Below are 19715 nucleotides of genomic sequence, written 5' to 3' on the forward strand. Positions count from 1 at the left end.
ATCCAGTTTTGTATGCAAATGACATAAAAGTCATGTTCCGATGGCAGTCAAATGTATGGCTAAAAGCTGGGGAAGAAGAATAAGCTGAAAATTAAATCTAATATTTATGCACATTGCTACAGCAGTATTTGAAACCCAGGGTCCTTTTGACCCATCTGCTTCCAAGTACAATAAGAAAGTGGAGTTAAAGTCAACATTTCATAACTCAGGGGCCTTGTGCAATATTTCTGTAGGAGCCAAGGTTGTTTTGTGCTGCAAATGGATGTTAGAAATCCACCCGGAGCAGAGGGTGTCTGGTGTTCCCTGTGACTTTACAGAGGGCCTGAAACATCTCCCCTCTGACCTCAATGGAAGTTAAGGGGTTCAAGGACTGGCCATGTAGATGCCAGGGTGGAAAAACCTGAAGATATAAATTTACTTATGTGTAAATAGACATGAGTTGTATCTGCACATAGTATGTGTCTATTATTGGCCTGTTTGTGTTCCAGCTCATTAATGATGCTTTCATTCCAGATGCTTTCAGAGGAAGGGAGAAGGAGAATACACCAGGATGAGGATCAGTTGTTTTGAAATCTTAACACCCCAGCCTAGGCCTTCAAAGGGTAGAGATGCAATTCCAATAGAGGAATCTGTAAAGAAAAACAGTGCATCTCCCAAACACTCCTAAGATGCAAGACTGGTGAAAGCACATAGGTGCAAGTAGCTGGGAGGAGAGATGTAAAGTTGTTGTCTGTTGTGCCTATTCCAGAATCCATTTTGCTTATAATTCACTTTGGCAGTGTGCACACACAGATGTGCCTTCTCTTCCTATTCTGATTTACAAAAATAAAACAAAGCTAAACCTTGTGTGGTTGTTTATCTACTAAACTGGAGGTACATTCTCATCCTCTTACAATTGAGTTAGTTACTCCTTGGAGATTGCTTCATTAGCATGGAGCAAGGAAGGGTTTCTAAAGGGAGAATAAGAGATAAACAAGTGCCTGTGTGAGTACATCAGCATGTATAAGGGAAGAAATTGAAAATTTGTTTTAAAAATGATACTGACTACTTTGACCTCATGGTGTGCACATCTTCAGAAGCTGTTCCAGCAGCCAGTCCCCTGAGCTGTCTGACATCCTGGCACAGGGCATCCCTCATGCACGGCAATGCAATGGGGACACGATGGCTCTGCCAGCCCTGGGGTGGGTGATCTCATCTGTCGTGTCAAGGGATGGGATGCCACTGAGGAGGAGGATCTAGGTTGGGTGTTCCCAAAGGACCAGTGGAGTCAAGGCCTCTTGAAACACTGATCTTGGATGCACTTTGATCTGACTTGCAGTGTTTCACACAGAAGCTCTGGAGATATGAGGTGTTGGCCAGCATTGCTTGTAAATACCCTCCTGATCTACCTGGTTCATCCCAGCAGTGGATAATCTGCTGCTATGTCTAAAACATCCCTGTGGTCAACAGAAAAACTTGTTAAACATGTTTTGTTATTTTTCATGGTCAAATTAGTCTGGGTTCTTTTAGAGACAACATGAAAACCCCTGAAAGCTTGGGGATTATAGTGAAAATGTTAACAGCACCAAAAACATTGACACTAATGCACAGGGACTTAGTTTTACATAGGTATTGGTAACATACAATCCAATTCCATCAGATATTAAAGAATAAACTGCAGCTTTTATCTAGTGGGTCTTTGAGCACCAATGAGGAGTAAATGATTTGATTTTGTGAGCTCGGAGGATTTGTCAGCTGCCTCATATGTATAATTCTGGCTCTTCATATTCCTGCTGCTTCTAATTTAGCAGGACAGGCTCATAATTGAAGCAAATTAACTATTTACACTTGCCACTTCTACCAGGGGAAGAGGACACATCAGCAGGAAAGAATGAGTGGGAAATTAAATTCTTCCCACTTGTGTCAGATCTGCCCTTATATAAACACATTAACAGTAATTTCATGAGGCGTCAACCGTAGGAATAAATACTGAGGGATAAAATAATGAGGTGTTGCTATTGAGCTGAACTGTTGCAGCTAATATTACTGTCTATGAATTATGCAGCCTGAAAGAAAGCATCTGTCACAGCACTCAAACAGTCACTTCACCTGCTTCTTCTGATTGCTGAGTTTTGGGTGAATCCCTCCTTCTCCCAGCTGTAGGACCAGGGCAATGTTGAAGCAAACACACAGGAACACATACACACACACACACAAGTATGCACACTGAGCTGTTCATAGCAGGCCAAATTAATTCCTACTAGAATTCCAGTTAAGTCACTGAAGTAACACCAGAGATTAATTTTGTTGAATGTTGAATAGACATTCAATTCCATTTTTAGAATAACAGAACATTTATTAAGGTCTTTGGCTGAAGTTTTAAAGTTACACTAATGTAAACAAGAACATTTTGTTTGTAATTTGCCACATCTATTACAGCTTCACTAGGACTCCAATTAGAAACTTAAGGTTCATTTAGTACATGCACATCTGGTACTGATTTAAAATTACTTTCCTTTTTCATCTAAGGACAGAAAATGACCTAAATAGCCTTTTTACCCAGTTTAAACCAGTGTTCTGTCTGAAAGCCAGTGACTCAAACATTTAGCATGCTGATCCCTTTTTCCTGGGGGCTGTTTATCTCCCCTTTGCAGTAAAAAAGTGTGCAAAGGGCAAAGATGCACATAGATAGGCCATAGAAATGGGATGCACAGAAGAATGGTACTACAGAGAAAACAGTGTTTGTGATCATAGGAGAGGAACTGAAAAAAAATATCCCAGTGCTATGGCTACAGCATTGAGGAGAATGTACCTCAACACACTACTGCACAACTGTGAACAGCTGCCTACTGTTCACAGATTTATTAATCCGAACAATTTTAGAAAGCATTTACAGTGAAAAATGAAGAACAGTGCCTGCTTCTGATCACGTTTAATTATTGTACTCTATCCAGAATTTGAGAAGTCCGTGACAAAGTCCACCATGACCACTGAACTCCTTTTAACTTCTAGACTCTGTAGATAGAGTTGGACAAACAGAATAAAGGCACGCACCAGCATTGTTTGCAAATGGGCTTTTTACATACAGAAATTATTGGGAACATATGATTCAAAAATTCAAATATCTTCATACGATAAATTAAGAGGGAAGTACACTGGTATCTGCTTTAGTCTAATGAATTGCATTATTCTCATGGTGAGAGTATCAGAGTGCAACCCATTTTAAGCATAACCCTCCCCTAACTTCAGTAAGCACCCACAGTCAGGTAGTTCATAACACCATTTCCTTTTTTGTCATTCAAATCCTATTTTCTCAAATAGCACTTTCCTAGTTTTTCACAGTTTGAAAGACAGAGGTGGTTATAGCACAAGGCTTTTCAATATGCCAGGTTATCAAAATTTTGTTGCAAAGTCTTGGACATATATTGCCCTTAGGTCATTATTGTACTAAGTTTCTATATTTTTATTTATTCAGTGGTCAATCTTCAGGAGTAAACAAGAAGAATTCTATGCATTTCAGAAAAAATGGCTCAGATCACAGCAACAAAGAAGATTTCATTTTAGCATGAAAACATGAGGCTATTCTTCTTTCTCAAAAGCTGCATTATGTTCTACTTTCTGATTCATTTATATTTACTATTTAAATAGGAAAAGGAGTTCCAATTCAGGAAATATAATTTGGAAATATATTTCTATTTAAATTCCAGAATAAGCATTAGCTTCCAAAACATAAGCCAGAAGCTTTGTGATAATTGAATCCTTTTCAACAAGTATAATTCATCAATAAAGTTGTCCTCTAATGATGTTATTTTTTCTTTATTTAACTATTTTTGAATTTCTGAAGCTTCTTCAATGCCAAATACCAAATGCTACATTAATAATTTGTATTTTTAGAGTCCAATTTTCCTACCAGAGACATAGATTTCATAGCAGTTACTATGCTCTGGATCTGAAAAATTAAGCCTTTAAAATACAGGCTATCTAGTCAGTTAAGATGTCTTGTAATCATTACTATTAGATCCCTAATGGAAAAAAAATTAGTTTAAATTTATTGTAGAAAATAGGATTGCCAATTTTATTTTTTTTTTAATGGGAACTGTCTTTTATTATTTTTGTACAGTGCTAAATTAGAAAGGGCTTCGGCCTGGAATTTTAAAAATGTGCTTAATAGATGATAATGGATAGGCAAAATGAGTAAAAAAACAATGAAGATTTGCTAACTCAAACTTTTTAAAGAACTGGCTTAAAAAACATAGTTACAGCCATTTTTATATGCATGTGTCATATGGATTCCAAAATGCATAATTTATCTGTGTTTCAACTTAGATTAACAGCAACAGAGACAAGGAAAAAAAAATTTGCTCTGTTCTTACATCATACGACTTATTCAAATTTTGCTCTCAACCATGAATAAGAAATTTAAGTTAAGCTGGAAATTTAGGGTTTCATGCATTTTTGTTACACATTTCTATGGAAGAGCTTTAATATTTTGGTGGTAGTACTCACATGACAAGCCCAAAGGAAACGTGCATTTTATGCAATTAACAGTCTTTTAGGTTGGCCTTTGCTGGGCATATTAAAAAAGGGAAAAGAAAGATACAACACGAGAAAATAACTGTAATGTGCCAGCCCAAGTGACTTTTCTGATACTTGTGTTCAGAAAGTTACTTTTCTTCCAGACAAACCTTTCAAACATGGGCCTTATTCATTGGTAGACGAAGATAACAAGAGGTTTTATTTTATTTTTTTTAGTTAGTCAGTGAGTGCCAAATCTTGATTCTTTTACACTGGTATATTTAGCAACAATCTAGATGTACTTACACCACCCAGTTATTAGCAAAGTAACCCTTTTTTTTTTTTCCAAGCCCAAATAATTTTACCTACCAATAAATCATTAAAAAGTTTTCTTTAATTCTTAGTTTTTTAACTGCAATTTTGTAACACCAGTGCATGAATGAAGGAGATTCAGTTCATTCCCAATACCTTTCCACTCTCTGTGCTAACATCAACCCCAGTCCAGCTCTCCTGTAGCCAATATAACTCTCACCCAGAACATCCTTTCCTTCCATAACTATTTCTTTCTTAAAGTTCCCGTTCCTTTATCAATCCAATCCATTCTGCTGGCAGTTAGTAAAAATGAAACAAGAAGAAGAAGAAGAAGAAGAAGAAGAAGAAGAAGAAGAAGAAGAAGAAGAAGAATAGCAATGGTATGCTACAGTGTGGATCCATGGTATTCGCCAGCTGTCAACACTTCAATGTGATGAGCTTCCAGAGTCGCCCACTTTTACCCAACTTTGCCTGACTTGGAATTATTTCTGCAATGTTTCAGGTCCAGCTCTGCTGGCCTCGTTGCAGAACCAAGGCCTTCCATGGAAGACAGAAGCAACCTTGGGAAGTGATTTCCACAGCCCACGTACATGCTAGAGGATGCCCTTTGCCAGCATCCACCCTAGCTCTCTTTGGGTCAACTCATCACTAACTTCTTTTATAAAAGCCAGGTGGTTTGGGAGCAAATGTGAGTCCAGTTTTACTCCTGGCATCGTGGGATCATGGAGAAGGGAAGCATCTGCAAGTGGGAGCTCAGATATTCTAAGTTTTGGCAGCAAGGCCCCTGTACACAGCAGTTTCATATACAGGGCAATGACATTGCAAAATCCTAGGACCACAGATTTCAGCATAAAACATTCCTAAATATAATCCTAAAACTTGTGCCACATCCCAAAACAAGGTAAACTCTTTTAGTGGTTTCATACAGATAAAATAAAATGATACTCTCATTATCTCAGCCTCTTTAAATCATATTCCTGAGATGGCACATATTCAAGTTTCATCCTGGCTAACAAAAGAAGCTGCCTACAGTGCTCAGATGACCCTGATAACACTTTTCTGAAACAAAGCCTCTGAGCTACAGCACATATTGTACCTGTTTTTGTTCTTCTCCTAAGCCGTCCCACATTGAAGCCACAATTTTAGAGACTTCACCAAAAGTAGCATTGGGGTTTTGGCCCTTGATGGCTGCTTGAGTGTCTCGAAAGAATAATGCATAGGCAGACACAGGCTTCTGTGGCTCATTTGGGTCCTTCTTCTTCTTCTTTTTGGGAGTTTTGGGTTTCTTTCCTATATCTGAAGCAGGTCTCTTCTCGCCACCATTGACCTGTAACATAAAATGAGGAAAGTACTATTAAAAAAAGCCAGTTTAATTCATTCCAACCACTTTTACAGCCTCTGTGATGCAAAAACTTTGGATTTGGCATGCAGAAATGGAATTTTTATTGTTATCTTTGACATTCCAAATGTTGACACTATCTGCATTAGTCGCATGCATAAAATTCACTGTAAGTATTTTGGATAATGATTTATATTCCTCTTTCAAATAATTGCTGTAATCTCTATCTGGTCATCTTTTCACCTTTTCTAAGTTTTATTGCTAGTGGCTATAGCAAGAAAATGATGAGAAAATTAAAATGAAATTAGTTTCTCTATAGCCTGAGTATCAGTTCAACAACATGAACCATCTGCAGACAGCAGAAACACTGTCATTTCTACCTTTTGCTTATTCTCATCTTTCCCCAGAATGACCCCAGACCACTGTTCAAATCAATTTCTTCTGCAGCTGGTGGTACATCTTCCAGGAACTTCGGAGAAAATCTGATTTTGAACCAAGCAATTCAAGTTACAGACATTCCCCTACATACTTTCTAATTAAAGTCTGAAGAAACAAACCTTTACCAGTATAGACAGTTTAAAGCCCTTTAAAGGAACAGTTTTGACCTATCTGGATTTGGCTGAGTAGTTTTTATATCTGCTCATGTAAAAGCAAATGGTTTGAGGAAAGGAGTGAAAGAGGAATGGTGTATGGAGGAAAGCTCATGTGCTTTATTTATACACCACAAGAAAAAAAGCCCCCACATGAGCATTTGGATGCCAAAGCACCCAATTTTCCTAGTGAAGTTGGTGAAAGGTCTGGAGCCCAAGCCTTGTGAGGAGCAGTTGAGGAATCAGGGGTTGTTTGGCCTGGAGGAAAGAAGGCTCAGGAGAGACCTCATCACTCTCTACAACTGCTTGAAAGAAGGTTGTAGCAGTGAATGTTGGGCTCTTGACCCAAGTTACAAGCCAACGAAGAATGAGAGGAAATGGCCTCAAGTTGCCCCTGGGGAAGTTTAGATTGGATATTAGGAAAAAACTCTTCACCAAAAAGATTGTCAAGCATTGGAACAGGCTTCCAGGGAAGTGGTGGAGTCACTCTCCCCAGAGGCATTTAAAAGATGTCTAGATGTGGGCTCCAGGGCACATGGTTTAATGGTGAGCTTGGAAATATGAGGTTAACAATTCAACTCCATGATCTTAAAGGCCTTTTCCAACCTAAATTATTCTAGGATTCTATGACTTACAAGCACGTAAAGGGGCAATAACCTGATTCTTCAACACATTGGAGCTCCATGGCAAAGTAGCTTTTCTTGATATAATCACTTAATTTACTGTATCTGTAGAAATGGTGTGTGATCTTACAAGTGGGTTCAAAAGCTTTTTTCTTTTGTTGGCATGACCAAAGCACTGTGCATCATAAGTATTTTTAAGAGAAGAGAAGATCAAGAGCATAAATGGTATGCTCTAGGCTAAGGATCTACTAGGCATGACTTCTTTCACTTCCTTCTATTATTATTTTTTAATAATGTGTATCAAGTGGCACAGGAGGATACAGGTGTTCAAATCATTGAACTGCACGAGGAAAATGGCTGGAAATTCACATTTTGAGAAAAATGACTTTTTAATTTTCCTATATGCCTCAATATGTGGTGACCAACAGAAGTCAACTGACTACAGTGAAAAATCTGAATCTCTGTGGCTTACTAAAAACAGCAACAAAGTAATGACCAGAACTTGAAAATGAAGTTACTTGGTTTTTTGATCATTATGTTACAATAGCTGCAACTTTAATACAAAGTTAATAGACATGCAGCCTATTTTCAGGATTTGGAAAATATGGAAAAACAAAATACTCTTTATTAAGTTATCCAGCTTTTTGTCTCTTGCTATTTTTTAATTCTACAGGATACACAAAACTAGCAGTTAAAGTACAATTAACTAGGGGTGTAATTTGAGAACATTAGTCTGAACTTTTCAGAAGTCCAGTGCAACTGGAACTCCATGAGCAAGAAGACTTTGAAATAATTACCTCAATAGTTAAAATTTTTCCCGTGTGATTCACTAACATTTTTCTCCTTTCAGTTTACTTTTGAACCAATGGGATTTAAAAGTTCTCTGTATGTTAGTATACCATATTACTTTAACTACCCTTAAACTAGGTGATATACTACAGAAACTAGTGTAAGTGCCTTCTGGTAAGCTGTTTTGTGAAGAGCTCTAAAAACTTATTCTCCAACCTTAATGATCAAGAGACTTTGAAAACCCACTGTTAAAAACAGAGTACTCACAGGGGAAATTCTGTTTGTCTTATATGAAAATAACAAAATAAAAAGAATACCAGAATTCCAGTACTAATAACCTTGCAAATGGCTGAGATGATGGTCTACCTTATGCTCCCATCAGTCTATCAGCTTCATAGACTCCACTTCTAACCACCAAAGCAGAGACAGATGGAAAATAAAATAAAAACCATATATATTCTGCTAGGCATAGACTTGTGCCTCAAAATCCCTGGAGGTGTAGTTAGCTCATGGTAATCCACCTCCTGTCATGGCTTATTGCTTAATTATGGTGATGTATTTAACTTATTTATCACAAGAAAGCAATAATCTTTCACTTTAAAAAAGTGTACATTAACCATGTTGCACACGTAATAGATCACAAGAATATCTAGTGCAGGATTTAAAACTATCAAGTAAGGCACATCATTGATATCTAAATGTCCCTTGAGAACCTGGAAAATGTCTATAAGCATATTTAAAATAAACTGCAATAGTACCAAAGCCTTTAATGGAGCTAGGAGAGCTGTTTTATGCACACTATCTTGCAGTAATCGCTGTAGTTTAAAATAGATTTTAATCAAGCACCATCTGCATAATAGGCTGAACAGACAACACAGAATTCCACTTATAACTCCTATCATATAAAGTAAATATTGTAAAACCTCTGCCACATAAGGAGAATATGCTGCAGCAGTTCTTTAGTAATTGTATTTCTGTTATTTAATTTTTGCTACTTGAAGTCCTCTTGCTATCTTTCCTCTAAAATACATTATTTGAATTTCTCTCATAAGTGATATGCAAATTAACACGGAAGAAGACCCTGTTATCCATCTATGAAGAAATACTTATTTACAAACCAGTAATGCTTCCAGCAGCTCACAATTATGCTTGGCAATAACGAAGTACAAGTTTAACGATTCAACAGTGTGAATTATGGCAAGAATTACAGAAATATAATATTGCAATGTTGAGGTGGTCAAAGTAAGGCATGTGCTAAGTGGTGACTTTGTTTAGGATGTTTTTATAGTTACTTACAACTACTCATTTTTAGTAGTTCTCCCTTTTTTCTGCTTCTAACAATAGCCCCACATAGGAGATTTGTGAGAATTAAGGAGCCTTAGTGATGTGCACTCTTTGCAGAGACAATACCCTCAGTCTGAGGCTACATTTCACAGTTCCATGGTCTTAGCAGCTCCCTGAATGTATATCCAGCCTTACAACTATGCTACAGTTGTCACTGATCTCATGGTCAAGCCACCTCAGCTGTCCTGCCTTTAGAGCAATAGCATGAAGGGAAACGGAGCCCTCTAAAATGCAGCTCCTTTCCCTTTCTTTGAGCCAGGGAATATAGGACAGTTGAAGTCTGAACAGCCTATATGAAAGAGTTGTTATGAGAATGAGTATTACTAAATAACATTTAGCAGCTGCTGCCATTAGTTCTGTGTATGTTGGATAAGGCTTACAACAATTTGAATATTTATCATGGAATGAACATCCACAAAGCTCAGTACATGAAAAATTACATCAGTTTGTAAAGCTTAATACTGGAATTTGGAATATACATATTAAGCTGAAATGGTCATTTCCTTCATTCATGGAAACCAGTGGTTCATAGGGCAACAATTATATTTTTTGTCCAAATGTGTATGCAAAGCATGTATTTTTCGCACCTTCCATCACACTCTTTCTATAAATTCATATAAATATTAACAGTATATTGAGATGTCTGTAAATTTTTTTTTTTGAGATAGGAGTAGGTATAGTTTTTAGGGACCTCTCTGCCAAAAATGCTATGAAAAGACCAGTGGCTTCTCTTCCACACATTTCAGTTGGCATAAACTGGGAGAGGTCTTACATCTCTGACTGCACAAAAAGCGAACTACAACAGCAACCCTATCACTGCAGCATTTGTATTGCTACCAAAGGACTGCCTAATGAGCTCTGGCCCTGATCTATTAAATAATACCACACATCTGCATGATAGTTTATATATCAAAGAGAAGAATCCAAATTTCGCAAAGTTATACTCAGTTAAAAGACAGGTGTTCTCACAAGAGACAGAACAGTCAATCTATCTGCTCCTGTCCCCATCCAGTGCCTTCTTTCACTTGGAAGTGGATTTCTGGAGTGAGACCTTTAACAGGCCCCACCAAAGCAACTCTGATAAAATGTAATACTGTTGTATCTGGGGAGAAAGATCTCCACAGAAAATTGATTTATTTTGAGTATTCTTGGCCACTCACTGGCAGCTTCCAGGAAGAGCAATGTGCCAAAAAGATACACAGTGGAGAGCTTTAAATCTTGAGGTACAACAAGACACTTAGGCTAATTATTCAACCCCTTTTGTCTTTTACAGAGGGCACTACAGAACCATCGCATGGGGTCAGGTGTGCCAGCCCATGGCCTGTCTCCACTGGTGGCCAGCCTCAGGTGTTTTCACAAAGCCCTAAGAAATCCCACAGAGACATGTATAGCATTATCTGCTCCCCATCAAGCTTGCTGTTTAAACCATACTTGATGGAGAAGACTTTAAGCCTCTGTCAATATTAACCAAATGTAATATCCTTTTAAACTTTTCTCTTAGCAGTGAAATTATAAATATAATTTTAAGGCAATGTGTCTACTTTAGCACACTGGATTTAATTTTGTGTCATGCATTGTGCCATTTGTCATCTTTTTCTGCTTAGACTAAGCATAAGAGAATTTTAAAGAGGGTAACATCCTTATTAAAAGTTGAATGCTATATATATTTGGTTTTCATAAGGAAAATAGTCTGCAGTGCTTTGTATTCCTCTATTAAAAACATTAGCTTCAGATAACTACTGCTTGCTTTAAACCACAGCCCTACACTTTTGTTAGCACAAAGTGCTACAGTCAAAAGGTACATGAAAAATATCGATTAATAACTGAAATACTTGATAGAAGTAGAAAGGAAATCCAAATTATTTGAATGGATATTTTCTCCAGAAGTTTAGAGCATCTTACACACTCCCAGCAATGTAAAAATATTAGCAATGCAAGAGAAGTAGCAAATAACTTATTCTGAAAAAGTAAAGGCTGCCTGGAATTATTTTTACATAACTGTATTCTAAAGTCTCCCTCAGTAAGGAAGTGCTCATTTAAAATGTATGAATTATTCAGTAATTTTTAAAACCTAAAGTTTGTGAAATCAGGGGAATGTCCTGAAATAAAACTTTTGAATCAGAATTTATTCAAAATGTAGTAAAACATATGTCTCCAATTACATGATTATTTTATAGCTGGAGGCATGAAAAACAATATAATGTTAAAACAAATCAGACTCACATTTCTTGACTGGATTATACCTCCTCAGTGACTCACAATATGTTTTCTTCACATTCCCTGCAAGTCTGCAACTTTTCCCCACCAGACATATCTGTGGCACACTCTGCACTGCACGTGGCACACTCTGCACTGCAGGAGTGCTCTAAGAGGGCTGCTTTTTTCCAGTGACCACAAAACAGAGCTAAGCAGGTCCCCAGTTTCAACATGCTTTATTAGTAGTTTAAGGGATGACTTAGTACAAAGTCCCAGTCTTCCTGTGTCTCAGCTTTTCTGTCTGCAAAATTAAGATAATAGACTTGTGTATTTCTGGGAGGTTTTCAGGATTTTGGGAGATTTGGGAGATTTTTGTATGCGAAACCTGCTATATAGATTGACATTTATCCTTTCAAAAAATTTATTATGTAAATTTCTCTTATCACTTCATTCCTGCACTGACATGAAAATGAAGCTTAAACATGTCATGATGAAGTGTCAGCACCTCTCAAAAGTATGAATGCATACAGGGTCTTCCAGATTTTCAAGGTAAGGTTTTTAAAGTTCATAGGATCTTTCTGTTCTGGTTGCTATGATGTTCTGTTTACACATCCTGTGACCAAGTGGCAAAGACTAGCATATTGCACAGACTGTTCATACTTTTTATAGCAGTAACTTGATCTTTAACTGGGAACAAACATCCCTGCTATGCAAGTGAGAAAACTCAACCCTAAAGTCCTAAAGGAATGACTATCCTTTCTCCTTTCAGTGTCCAACAGTATTCCAGTTTGCTCTCACAAAGAGGAATGATGCAATTTACTCAAGCTGCCTGAAGAATTGCCTGGATATTGTAAGTTCTGTATTCATAACCCTTTATTCACTTCAGTGAACCACCAATCATGTATAAAGTATCACCTTAATAACTGTGGCCATATCATTCATTTAGCAGGTCCTAAAAATATCCACCATTTACATAGCAATCCTAGCATCTAAGCCTACCTTAGAGCTATCTTCTCCTTCATCTTCATGGACTGAACTGGATGGTGAAGGAGTTGCAGATTTGCTTCCAGGTGGAGAGGGCGAGTTGTGAGGAACACTGTTTCCACCCATATTCAAACCAAGCTGTGCACTGAGCTGGGACTGGTTAATAGTAGTCAGATGCCCGTGCTGCATCATTCCTGGCTGCCTAATATCTGCAGGTTGAACCCTTGGCCTCATGGTTGCCATCTGAGGATGGGAACTATACTGGGCTCCTTCTGTATTCCGTAAATCTTGCATCTACAAGAGGAAAAAAACTGTATTAAGCATATCACTAATAAAGTGTTCTGTTCCTTTAGACCTTCCAGGTTGGCCTGATTGGCTATGTAAGGCTTAAAGGAAATGGCAAGAACTTAAATAAACATGTAAATACTGAAAATAAACATAGTAAGGATATGACTGACATTTGCAAAACACTGACTGTTGTAAAGAATTCAGGCTCTAGCCTCAGCCCTTGGAAACAGCAAAAAAAAGCAATGAAAGCTCAGGTTTTATTTCATGGGGGAACAAAAGGGCACTGCTTTCTGTAACTGTGTGTAGAGTATTTCTGAAATGCTAACAAACAGGGACAGCTTTGCACTCTGAAGTTCAGACCTAGACCAGAACAATAACATACTCAAAATTCAAGATAATTTCCAGATCCTGCTTTTTTTCAACTTAGGATTTTGGTGGTTTTGAGTTGCGATTTGGGAGCTGCAGGGAATTTTCAGAGTCTGAATATCTAGTATTGGGTCCGAATCTATTTCCCCTGGTGCTGCCCAATGAGAAACTGGACTTCTCAGGATTCAGACCATTGACAAGAAGGATGCATTGATAGACTGATTAAATGATTTCTGAGTCGATTTAATGATAAGACATATATGAATGGAAAGCTCAGAAATCGCAGGATTGACAAATGAATCCATTGTGCTATGTGGGTCACTGCTTCTTAGCATTAACAAGACATACTATTTGAATGCAAGCAACAGATTCAGCCTCTGCAAGGATAAGAATTAAAAGCACTGGAGGATGAAGCTCCTTTCTTGTCCAGAGCTCAAATGCACCATACACACAGACCTCAGCAGATTGCCTGTAACCTCTTTTCAGTATACTCATACGACAAATAGCAGAGAGTTTCAGAGAGAAGCTCAGATTTAAGCTAAGATGTTCTGTGGGTGATTTAAAATGGAAGTATCAATTCAGAGCTAAAGTGAAATAGATACAGTTGTCTTTCTGTGCATCAGAAAACATGTGTGTATGTATAAAGTAGAATCTGGCAGAAGCTACCATTGTGTAAGTTCCATTATGATAAGGACATGTGTTAGCGGTTCAATATATTAACATAGCCACATTTATTCTACTGACAGTCTTTGTTAGACATGTCATCTTAATTGTCTAAAGATCACTCAGATTTTATTTTTTTTTAAATCTTTTTATAGCTCATGACTTCTGTAACCTATCTCTCGCTCATACACACACTCCCACATATCACAGCAATCTGTAAGATACCTTTCAACCAGTAACACATAGGAAAAAGTAAAGATAAAACCCATAACTGCACCTTTTCTCTTATTATTGACTGTAAAAATGTGACAATTTTTGGGAGATATTTTATTTTATGAGCTTGGGGATTGATTTTCATAAAGATGACTGGTTGGCAGTAAATCAAGCTAATAATACCATTAGTTATGGCATACTTACCACTTTACATGTACTTGTATCTCTGAAAGCATTTGAATTGGCTTCTGACAATGTGACATCACAATTATACCTGTATTTATGTTATTTTAGAAATTAATAGCTTTTGGTAAAAAGAGTTATCGATACAAACTTGTTTTCCAAGTTCATTTAATGACTACTAAAGCACCGGAGGAGATGAGCACAGAGAGCACAGTGGATGCAATCAATTGAAGGCTGAAATTTGAATCCTGGTAGACATTTATATTTTTAAATTACTACTGATTTCTTGGTCCCTTCCCTCCAGTATCAGCTCCCTCCTTGCCAAGCATATTAGCCTTGAAAGCTATCATTATCTCTGCCTCCAGCAGACAATCTGTATCAAGACAGTTGTGCCCATGCAGCTGCAACTGCTGCTCAGACACTTTGCTCTGGATCCAGCTGCTGAGCTGGGCAGCAGCTGGGGAAAGTGGAGCAGCACTGGGGGTCTCCAGGTTCTCTTGGCCAACATGGGGCAAACAGTAAAGGGATGGGAACCCACACAGTCTCTCATGTGCTGGGCACAGGGAGGCACAACCCTCCCCAGAGCCTTCCCTTGACCCTGTCTGCAGCACTCAGAGTGGGTGTGTGCCCTCCCCAGGCACCCTGCACCCTGCAGGGGCTGAGCCCTTGGGTTTTCATGGGGCAGCATCTCGTGGTGCAGAATAAACCCTTCCAGGAAAGGCTGGAAAGGCTTGACTGCTTTTTAGGAAGGGTAGGCATCCTAATGATTTCATGAACTCTAGAAATGTAACAACCATGATATGAAACTCCTAACTCTTATTTTGAATGAACTTCAAAATGATCTATCTCTAAAAGCAGAGCAAGGGCTACCATATTAATTACTTTCCCTCAAATAAAATATGATACAATTGCCTTAACTGATGCACAGGAAGCTCTACCTGAATATGTGGAAGAAATTCTTTATTGTGTGAGGGAGTGGTAACTGTGCACTGGAACAGATTGCCCAGAGAGATTGTGGAGTCTCCCTCCCTGGAGATATCCAAGAACCATCTAGATGCAATCCTGTGCCATGTGCTCTGGAATGACCCTGCCTTAGCAGGAAGCCTGGACCAGATGACCCACTGTGGTCCCTTCCAGCACGACCCATTCTGTGATTCTCTGATTCTGCTATTATTTAAAAAGATCTCTCCTTTAAGAGCTTCAAATATCAGATAGATAATACAGAACATTCTGTGTTTGTCTTCTTTAAACAACATATATTTTTAAACAGTCTGTGATATAATTTAACTCCAGTATTGAACATAGGCTGTGTTTTCAGATAATATAACAACTGAACAGTACTGAATGTATCCCCATACAAAATACATGTGTATATATATTTGCAAGGGAACCCTTCACCAGGGAAATTCTGAGGAGTGCAAATGAAGTGGTGGAGTAAAAAACCCCAGTATTTTTCTTTTCACATGAATTCAGCTTCTCTCCTGAATTTTAAAATCAGATGAATACCAGGCTACCTGCCGAAAACCAGGTGTAAGCAGCAAATAAGCTTGTTTAACAGTACAATTTTCTCTTTCAGATGCTAAGCCAGAAATCCCCACCTAAGGGACCTGCCTGCAGAGAACAAGGAAGTCTAAGTCCATCTCACAGAGCTGTGGCACTCAGGATCCACAGACGGGATTCACATCTGTTGATGAGGCTTCTGGCTCACCTCTTTACCATGCACTGCAGAGCCTGCCTTCTCCCATCCTGCCTCTACCTGGTGAAAAAGTGGGATTGTCCGAGAAAATGGAAACTGCTCCTTCCTTCAGTAAGAATGGGCAACTAATCACACAAATGTAAAAAGTTGTGAGATCACTCCGTGGAAAACATGAACTTCCATGTTCCTAAAGGATGAACAAAACCAAGAACTGTCCCACCTCCTCTGTAGGTTCAAGAACACACTCAGCCATGAAAACCACACACTCAGGTCACTGCTGTGGCATAATGGTGTGTCCCTGTTACAGATGCTGTGACAACCTCATCTCTGCAGAATAGTAGCACTGATCACACATACACTCTGTCAAAAAGTATGACCAATTTCTTCTAAACTACTTCAGAATCTGAGACCTCATATTCCTTGCTCCTCCAGATGGAGTTTTACAAAGCCCAGGGCTGTGTGGCTGTGCTGGAGCCATATTCAGGATGCAGAGGCAATACTGAGAACACGCTCCTGCCGAATGCAAAGCTGAACAGAAATCCTGACGGATGGCAGAATGCCAAATGGAAGAGCAAAGTTAAAGAGTTTTGAGCGTTACAGAGGATAAGGACAGTCTTAAACTGATGTCTTCAATGGTTTCTGTGATGAGGTAATAATGATAATATCTGGCACTTTAATATCATTCTCCATCTGTCAGTTCCAGGATGTTTCACAACTTGAGTTATATTCAGCTTTAGAACATGCCTGATTTTATTTTAGTTTTACTAATGGGAAAGCTATGATACATTTCTTTTCATGTCAATTTTTTTTTTCTGTTTGCATTTTGCTTATAAGCAGAAACTGAGCATTTAGCCAAATAAGTGTTTGATTGCAAGTTAAAAGACAGTACAAGTCCCTAAATCTAAGGTGCATACCAAAGCCCCTTATTGACAGATGGGTAGTGCAAAACCAGAACAGGGCTGTCTGGTTGAAGATGAGCTCCTAATGCCCTGCTCAAAGTTCCTGAGGTACTAAGAATAAGGCTAAAGAGCTTCAAACATCAGACTATTGTTCATCCCATCAGCTTACAGTAAAAACAAAGCAAAGCATGCAGTGCAGAATTCAGTGATATCATCCCTGTAAGGAAACCTCACTGTAGGACAATGCTGTGAGTACAGTATCCTAATCACAGAATCACAGAAAATAGTGCTAGAAGGGACCTCAAAAGGTTATTTAGTCCAACATTATCTCACAGCAGGATTAGCTACACCTAAATCATTTCTGACATATGTTTGTCTAACCTCTTCATAACCTCCCTAGGCAATTCTTGTGCTTAACTGTCCTTACAGTGGAAAGGGCTTTTTTCCATAATGTCTCACCTAAATCTCCTGTGTTGTAATTTAAACCTACTGCTTTTTACTTTGCTCCCAGTGGACATGAGGAATGTTTTTCTCCTTCTTTACAGAAAAGTTGTACACACTAGAAGGCTGTTATGAATTTCCTTTCAGTTTTTTCTTCTTTACTCTAAACAACTAAACCTGAAGATTGAAAGACTTTGTTCGTATGCTGTGTTTTCTACACCTCTTATCATTCTTTCTGCTATCCTCTGGACTATATCCAATAACTTCATATTTCTTGAAAGACTGTGCTCTGAAGTCCACAAAATACAGATATTTTCATCTGACACAGCATTCAGATAGAATCCTTCATCTCTCACAGAAGGTATCACATAGCAATAAAAAACTCCAAAATTAATTAACAGCTTTTTTGATACAAGCTGGTTAACATATGCAAGATGCAGAAAGAGTCAAATTTCAGGAGTCTTAACTAATGTCCTAGAATGTAGCTTTAGGAAGCAAATATTTTTTTTTCTGAGAAGCATCAGACAGGCAGTTTCAAAGGGAACATGCTGTTAGCAAAATAATTCACGTCATTTTTCTAGGTATAATTAATAACCGTGAGGCAACATCTCTCTGAAAAGCTGCAGAAGTCCCAGTTGTCCCTCCCTATTTAGATTCATTTATAATAAATGTTATCACTAAATGAAAGAAGAAAGACAGGTTGCCTTAACAGATCAAAGTAAATACAACAGGTTTATGTACAAGCAAGAAACACTAGAGATAATTCACTGGAGATGAAAACATTAAAACATAGGGAGAAATACACAGGGCTTACTCACTGAAGCAAGTAAAGTTCACATATCTCACTACTCTGAGAAAATTCATATCAAGGAACAGCAGACATTATTACTGTTATCACCAGCAGTTCTTGAAATTATTTTTGCATAGTTTTCTACAAGTTGAATGCTCTTGTGAATATTTTTGATGGACACTGCAGAAGGGGCGGACAGTTCTTCTTGTCTGAGTGGTCAAGGTAAGTTAGAGAGTAACAACTTTTCAGATTATACAAAGCTGTGGTTCAATCAATTAATTAAAAAAAAATAGGAGAAAACCCCAGGGGATCTTAAGTGTTATCTATGAAGATACCCACAGTGTCCTTTCTTCACTGGCATGACCCACCTGAGTCACCAGGTGGACATTCTTTGGTAGGCAGAGGGGGTCTCTGTTAATGGGAGTATTCTTTTATATTCCCAGGAAACTTGTGCTACTACCTGTGCTGTATTAAATCTGAATGTTTCTCTGCTCCCAAATAACGCTACATTAAATGCAGTATTAGTCTGGTTGTGCCAACCCCCTGAAAAGCCATGAAATTTGCTTAGAAATGTTACTGCTTTTATTTCAGGCATTTTAATTATCTTCTACCATAAGCCAATGCACATCTGCAAGATGTTTTCCAGTGACACAGAGATGCTCATTAAAAAAGAGAGGAAAAAAAGTAATCCCTACATAATCACTGATTCTGTAAGTGAAGGCTTCAAAAGAGAAGAAAGAAGGGATAGTGTTTGGGAAATTATACAATTTAGGATCAAGACACTTGATAAACCAAAAAGACCTAATAATATTTTTATTTTTCTTTTAGTGCTACAAAATGCAATCAATAGTCATAATACAAATGGTGAACAGGCTCCCCAGGCAAGTAAGTGGTCAGAGCACCATGCCTGACAGTGTTCAAAAAGTGTTTGGACAATGCTCTCAGGCACATGGTGTGACTCTTGTTGATGTTTTGTGCAGAACAAGGACTTGGACTAAATGATCCTTGTGGGTCCCTTTCAACACAGGATATTATATAGTTCTGTATAACCATACATTCAAACTTAAAAGAGCATCTAAAATCACAGAAATGTCAATTTTAGACACCTTTTATTCAGTTCATACAGGTGATGAAGCAATGGTACCTCGTGGCTGTTCAATGCACATTGATGGTCAGAATCCTAGATTAATGCCAAGGGAATAAAAAGCAAATCACAAATCATGCAGTTTTATCTGTTGTTTTCCACTGTGGTAATGCTTTTTCACGAGAGAGCTTAAAACTTGAGATAACTCGAACATCTGTATTTATACACCAGAGAAAAACAAAAAAGTGACCCAAATATTTGGAGATCTGAAATCTGACAGGACGTTTGAGTTTACTGATTAGAGTGACTAAAACTGGTACTTGGTATGTATGTCCTGTCACGAACAAAGAGTGAGTGAACCCAAAGATTCACAATTTATCAGATCATTGTTTCCATGAAGCTAAAGGAGAAATCATATTTC

The 19715-nt window shown here is 38.1% G+C and overlaps 1 protein-coding gene across 2 annotated transcripts in view; it reads right to left on the minus strand.

Moving 5' to 3' along the window:
• Positions 1–19715, minus strand: part of TOX (thymocyte selection associated high mobility group box) — a 218237-nt gene that overhangs the window by 31712 nt on the left and 166810 nt on the right. For both annotated transcript variants that reach the window (XM_059488752.1, XM_059488743.1), the window contains exons 4-5: positions 12687–12965; positions 5903–6133 (exon numbers count right to left, since the gene is read on the minus strand). In XM_059488752.1, the coding sequence (XP_059344735.1) occupies positions 5903–6133; positions 12687–12965 (510 nt within the window). The remainder of the gene's footprint in view (positions 1–5902; positions 6134–12686; positions 12966–19715) is intronic.

This window comes from Ammospiza nelsoni, chromosome 1 (assembly GCF_027579445.1).
Source record: "Ammospiza nelsoni isolate bAmmNel1 chromosome 1, bAmmNel1.pri, whole genome shotgun sequence".
NCBI classification, from domain to species: Eukaryota; Metazoa; Chordata; class Aves; order Passeriformes; family Passerellidae; genus Ammospiza; species Ammospiza nelsoni.